A 7,154-nucleotide genomic window follows, 5' to 3' on the forward strand; every position below is an offset into this window, starting at 1 on the left:
AATAGTACATCAAAATCAATCTCAAAACAGAAAGAATACACATGATCAGTACACCATAGAACCTAGAACCTATGCCAGACACAGGGAAAATCCTCAGTCTCAGTTGTCTTGTTTGGCCACACACACATACAGTAGAAAGCCAAATTGGACATCTAGGAACAAGCAGCCTTATCTCTCTTGGAATAACAGTCGTCTGTTAGTGCGGTCGGGAATTTACTGCACACAAAGGCTGTCAATGACCACCTTCCAATTAAATTTACTAATATATAAAAAACCCAAGAAACCAGTGCCAAGTTTTCAGCAAACAAGTCCAATTAAGTGACAATAAGGTGAAAAGAGTGATGAATTTCCAAGTGCTGTACAGCATTAACACAAAAGTAAAATAGTGAATTCATAATACAGAAAAACCCACTAAAGTTGGTAGTGCAGATATTATAAATTCTGATTTCACTTAGATAATCAGTTAATGACTCTTTTACATATTGAAATATTTTACTTTTAAAACACAAATTAGAACAAAACTTAGGAGGGCAAAAATATGTTTAAAAATGTACAAAGCGTGAACAAGAACTAAAGTCCATAGTCACAAAATAAAAGTACTTTAATAAGACCTTAAATAAGCTTACATCACTATTAAAGACAAAACTGTACCAATGTTTACCACCGTAGCTGAACAGGGGCATCAGGAAAAGGGACAGTGAGTTCTAATACACAACTAAAAAAAATATATGGTAAATCTTTTATACCAAAGATTTAGGGCCATATTCAATTTGCAGCGAAAAGTCCGTTGCCAGACTTTTTGCCATCAACGCAGGTTTCAGGGTCAAAAACTTATCGCGCTCATCCCCGCGTATCCCCGTATTCAATTCCAAATCAGCGAAAACGGGACCCGCAAAAACGAAATTGGCGGAAAGTCCTGTCATTTTTGGGGATATCAGCCTGACACCCCCCTGAAGATGCTCTGGCATGGGTTTTCTCTATGGGTACCCCTGAATAGCCCTGCTGAAGATATTTGGGGTCTTCAAATGGTCTCCATAGGTGCTATTTAGCGTCTTTGGGATAGTGGTGAAGAATAGCATTTAGCAACTTTTTTGTAAAATAAGTAGTCCCATCAAATTTGGGCTACGTGAAAATGGGTACTAGCATATTTTAAAGAGGCTAATGTGAAGTCGTGAAAAATCCACCTGCCGCAACCACCTGCAATTAAAAAAACATCTTGGGCATACTTGGGGACCCCCCTGAGTCTATTTCACTAGTTTAGAAGTTTGTCCCCCAACTTTTTTTTTTCACCACCAAAAATGAAAGTACCCTTTTTGGGGTGTACTGTGGTACTTTTAAAAAATTTTTTTGACACAGAACACCTTTTGGGGACTGTCCAAGGGGTGTAGGGTGGTTTTTTAAAGTTTGTACCCCAAAACCCCAATTCTGCACATTTTTTCGCCACCTATTCATAGGTGATACTTTTTCGCTGGGTCTGATGCACTGACTTTTCGCACCGGCGAAAAGTCACAAAAATTGAATACGGGGATAAGTGAAAGGTGGCAAAAATGACGTCATAAGTATCGGCGATAACGGCTTTTCAACGCTAATTGAATATGGCCCTTAGTAGTTTTTTTTATTTCGATTTGTAGGTTTTGTTAGTTTTATTTATTTGGACAGAGGCAGCATTTCTATGGTTATTTGAGTGTTAGAAGATCTAGAAACAGTAGGAATTAATAGAAAGAGATGAATGAGTAGGAAATAAACCTTGATCTTTTGATAAAAGAAAGTAAAAAGGGATTTCCAGGCAATCTGCTAAATTATTAGTATCAGCTAGTTTAAGTTTTTTTTTGTCTTCAAAAAAGTGTACTATTTTATAATTTTTCAAAAATGCTTAGCATTAAGTTAAAATCACAGTGCTGAATGAACTAATTTTCTTAAAAAAAAATAATTATAATTTGTGCACTGGTTAAAAAGGTACTTACAGGATTGACAACCCCAATCTTGTTTTGCAAAAATAACCAAAACAATATTCATTGTCCAGCTGTATAGATAATTAGTCTTGATCCTATCCTCAACTTTTTATAACAAAATTAATACCTGGTTCCGTGGTAAAGTGATCTATTTAGTAAACTTAAACAAAAATCCTAAACTATCAGCTCTCCAAATTTAGTAAAGGGACAAGTGCATACAAATCACAGATTTCTCCTGTGACATTTCTGCAGCCCTAATAGTTAGCAATGGGGGCTTTACAGTAATGATATTTATATAAACTAGAAAAGTTTTGTGCAAAACATATAAAGCCATCTCTGGATGGCGTTATGTATGCTTGCATTGGAGAAAAGCATGAAAGAGAGTTCTCTTCCTGCTTTTCCCAGAGTGCTGTGCAGCGCCAGCTCCCCCAGAGTGCTGTGCAGCGCCGGCTCCCCCAGAATGCTGTGCAGCACCGGCTCCCCCAGAATGCTGTGCAGCGCCGGCTCCTCTGGCACCAATTCTGCCCATGTGCCAGGAGGCTCAGCACTTTTCACTGAAAATACTATGCCATTTATCACAAATGCAAAAAATGCCAAAAAGAACCACTTCAGGCTCCTTTTTCTCCTCACCGGGACAGACCCTTAACACGAAGTCTGTCCCTGCATTTCAAAATATATAAATATGGCGGTAATATAAAAGTGATAAGCAACAATTTTTTATGCCGCTTTTTGCTTTTCTTTCTAAATAGACCCCTATGTATCTGACTTGGGAACATTATCATAGGGTGATAATTAATAATATTTTGAAACCATTTTACAATCTGAGACAGTTACAATATTAATTATTAATACTGTATATTAATAAATAAGTAATGCTAATGTCTTTAACGTTACCAATCTGACAGTCATTAGAAACCCCAATTATTGTACAATATTTATGGTAATGTGTTTAATCTGTGGAGTACAATAACAGAATTTCAACAAGAATTTACTAAGGGTCTTTGCAGTATGATTTCAAGCACTTTTTTTTAGAACACTTTTTTGCATAGTAAGATATTTAATTCTGTGTATGCTTTGATACCATATTATAATAAGCATTTTTTTTCATGTACTTATTTTACATAAGTGCCTACTGTATAGCTGGAAAAAAAATTGTACAAACATATAAATATATTGGTAAATATATTAGTTTATGCATCTATTCATTGTCTGGTAATTTGAATAGAAATTATTTCTTGATGAATATGGTATTATATTTACTTAGAAAGAAAGGCAGCAGCACCATTTGATAATAAACAAATGCTTCAGTGTTTACATATAAATTCTAGTAGCCCACCATATACAACTGTAGGTGGTACTGATGTGACCATAGTATTACTGCTACAGAAGGGAATGTACAGTTCTGTCATAAAGGTTTCTAGACTAATCATTCCTAAGAAACCAAAATGTACTCTAGCAAAATACAAAAGGAAATGAAACTACACTTTAACAAATATATTATGTCCTTTATTGTAAATCACTCTGCAGACAATATATGAATTAGTGTTATATTTTTATTGTAGTATTATTATCAATTAAATGTAGCGATGACAAAACATTTATTAATACTTTTCCTGTGATAAAGAAAATATTCTATAACAGTGTGGGTACTTGTAAGCATGTTACAATTAACAAAATATATATATTTAAAAACACTGAAAAAGTTTCTCAAGAGATGCAACTTTTTATGGTACAGGAATGTTGCAACTTAAATATTTAGCCACTTTACCTAAAACTACATTTATTCTATATGTGCATTTCCTTCTCGTTCTTCACAACATTTTGTGAAGAAACTCAAATATTTTAGTTTAGTTGTAATGTATTGTTTCTGCTTTCTCTAATAGAAAACTTTAAAATGACTCACTTGTTTTTATATTCATCAACCATCCTCTGGGCATCTTTATACTCCCTTCCAAGTTTGGACTGGTCTGAAGATAACTCACGGATTCTTTGCCGATTCAGCTCAATCTGTTCTGCAAAAGCCTCTTCAAGGCCGGAAATCTCATCCATCCTTTGGAAGGTCTCCAATTGCTTCCTAAAGATGGCATTTCTCTGCTCTAGTACTCTCGCTCGATTTATGTAATTGGCAAACCTTTCATTTAGCTCCTGCAAGTTTTCGAGGCCTTGTGCCTGCGATAAGCCAAGGTTTCTAATATCTACGAGACTTTGCTCATCGTAGCCATCAGACCTTTCATATTTTTCTTTGCGAATTTCTCGCAAGTAGGTTGTTTTGTACATGTTGCTGCTGTCGCTTCTCTATGCAGCCTCCTGTCTCTCCAGGCAAAACTGATCTGAGCAAAATTGTAATAGACAAAAGAATAAAAACTATCCTGACCGAGCTCTCTCGTGCACAGAATGCCATCTGCAATAACAAAATTAAATTTAGTTCAATGCAATAGGCCACAAGGGTACTGTTCTCTTGCATTCCATTATTTGTCAGCATTTATTTTGTTCTAGGCATAGCAATTGTTTCTTTTTTTTTTTTTTTTTCTATACAGTACCCAGGCTTAGACTAGCAACTAAACAGGCCAAACAATGGAAATGCATTTGTATTTAACTGATTAACCAAAGCATTTGCAGTCACTTATACTGTATTGATTGATTTATTCTCTCTGTTTACATTTGCTAATGCTTTCAAAAATGTTTATTGCATTATAGTTTCTGCTTCTATTATTCAATTTATTCCCTGTTAAATATATACTGTACATAAACATTTGCAATTAATCAGCTCATAATAAATTATTCTCTTACAGGTACTCACCAGTTAAATATACAGAAACAAAATTTCTCCTGGTGAAACTTATATTTTGTTTCACTATGCCAAGAGATTGCAATGATGTGATTGTAGCTGCAACCAAATTGCCTGTGTAAATAAGTAATTTATATTATGAAAATCACACATTTTTATTACCTACTAGATGTTGTCACCGGCTAGCCTGGACTTTCTCTCTCTGATTTCTTCCTCCAGTCACTCTTTCTTTCCGCCTTTCTCTCTCTTTCTCCTCCTTTTACTTCATCTCTCTCTTTTCCCTCATCTATCTATTTCTCTTATCAGCATTCAATTTTATTATATATATAATCTTTTGCATTACCTTTTTTTTGTTTTTATCTTTACTATGTACTTTTGGGACGTACTTACCTTTTCTACTCTATTGACTGTGCATCCCTGTGTGCCTTTTCACTTTCTTCTATACTGTTATAAGTTGTTATCAGTTGATTTTCAAGAGTGTCTGTATTTTCAACATGAGTTAATATGTGATGACCAAATATGGGAAATAACAGAAGTGTTTGGAGACTGTAGACAATAAAAAAATAAATCCAATGTTATACAGTATGAACCCCTATATTTTACTGTAAGGTAAGGTGATGCCTCACAATATACAGTAGATAGCATCATGATACCTCTGGTGTGTAAAATCACAGTTTTAAGAGAACCACGTGAAGATTCCCATATATTTCCTACTACTAAGGGACCTCCTTTATAAAGTGTCATCCCATTGAAATACTTTATGACTATCCCATATTCCTACTTGCCCTATCTTGCCCTTATGTTAGGTATAAATAGAAACTTGCTCTTTCCTTTATACTGTAGCTAACACTTTGGGGTCTGTGTATTAAGCCTTGGAGAGAGATAAAGTGGACGGAGATAAAGTACCAAAAAATCAGCTCCTAACTGTCATTTTCCATACACAGCCTGTAAAGTAACAGTTAACAGCTGAATGGTTGGTACATTATCTCTGTCCACTTTATCTCTCACCACGGCTGAGTATATATACACCACTGTGAGATATTCGGCTCTAGGAGAAGAAATGTAGGAGTTATATATTTGAACATCTGGTGACAACAAAAGTCACTGATCTATAAAAAGATTTTCAAATGTCTAGTGAATATTCTAAGGTAGAGACCTTTAGAAAAGTACTCTTGGCTATATTGGATTAATTTTTGTGTTTAGATGTTTGCTATTATAATGCCAAGCTAGTTATGTTTCTTTTCTGCCCTTTCTGAAACGTTGCAAATTAGTTTTTCATCTCTGACACAATGCCCCTTTGCTTTATTTCTCTGCCAAGATGAGAAGAAAACCAAACAGAATTGTGGTTCTCAATTGGTACTGTATACTGTATGCATTAATCTACAATGCTTTATTTGGCAAATTACAGGGATTGATGTGCCTACTTGTGTCTTCATATTTACTGAATGCTTCTCCTGTATTTCTTGATATTTGTGACTCCCTCTTCTGGACACATTGTTATTTCATCATGAAGAGTTGTTTATTCTTTTGCTACTGGATATGACACCTTTTTTCTGTGGTCTTGATATATGATACACCTGCCTTAAGGTGCTGTGCTATAGAATAAAAATAACTCCTACCAATAGTATAAGGATATGGCTGAAAACACCAAAGGAACCCAGGAAAATGAACCTGTCACACATTGGATCCAGGGACTGGAGACCAGTGTGCGATGTTGCTGGAAACTCCTGATATCCTCTTGGTGGGGGGAGCTGGCTTTAGGCTCCAGGTTCCTCTGCCTGGTTTGAATGGTGGTGATAAGGTGGAAATACAGTTCTCTTTGTACTGCAGTCCAGTGGTTGCTGATGTCATGCTGCTTATCAAATTCAAATCAAATGACCTATTAAACCTGCTTAGTATGTTGCCATAGTATTATCTCTCCTTTACTTTTTCATTCTTATACTTCATTACTTATCAGATTTTGTGTGTACATGCTTTTCGGCTTGCCTCTTATTCCTTAACTTTCACTTGACTATTCTTCTGTCTATTGATTCTGTACCTTATCTGCCTGACTGATACTGAAGCAGATTTCTGTCATGGCTGCCAACACTTGAGACTCCTGGAGGGAGGCAGGCCTACTAGGCACAATAAACTGGGGTGGTCTTAGGAATGACCTTTCCATAAAACTCAGTAGCACAAGAAAAAAGTAAAATAGAATTTATTCACAAAAGAATGATAATCAGCAAGGTCTCAAATATAGTATCAAACAGCACAGAGGTTCACATATACAGTAATAAGTATAGGAGAGAATCCCCAAATATATATATGCAGTCTTTAACATATAAGAACTAACGTGGTAGGGAACCTCGAGTCCAGAATGAGGCCAACACCTCAGGATAACACTGAGGACTTTTGCCAGGGTAGAACCCTGTAGT

At 35.6% G+C, this 7,154-nt stretch overlaps 1 protein-coding gene across 1 annotated transcript in view; it reads right to left on the reverse strand.

The window, feature by feature from the left end:
- BFSP1 (beaded filament structural protein 1) overlaps positions 1 to 4,403 on the reverse strand; it is a 45,228-nt gene extending 40,825 nt beyond the window's left edge. Inside the window, exon 1 of the mRNA XM_088477482.1 lies at positions 3,856 to 4,403. Coding sequence (XP_088333608.1) covers positions 3,856 to 4,229 — 374 coding nt within the window. The 5' untranslated portion in view covers positions 4,230 to 4,403. The remainder of the gene's footprint in view (positions 1 to 3,855) is intronic.
- Between the last annotated feature and the right edge of the window lie 2,751 nt (positions 4,404 to 7,154).

The sequence above is a fragment of the Taudactylus pleione genome, unplaced genomic scaffold (assembly GCF_031769625.1).
Source record: "Taudactylus pleione unplaced genomic scaffold, aTauple2 ptg000201l, whole genome shotgun sequence".
Lineage (NCBI taxonomy): Eukaryota > Metazoa > Chordata > Amphibia > Anura > Myobatrachidae > Taudactylus > Taudactylus pleione.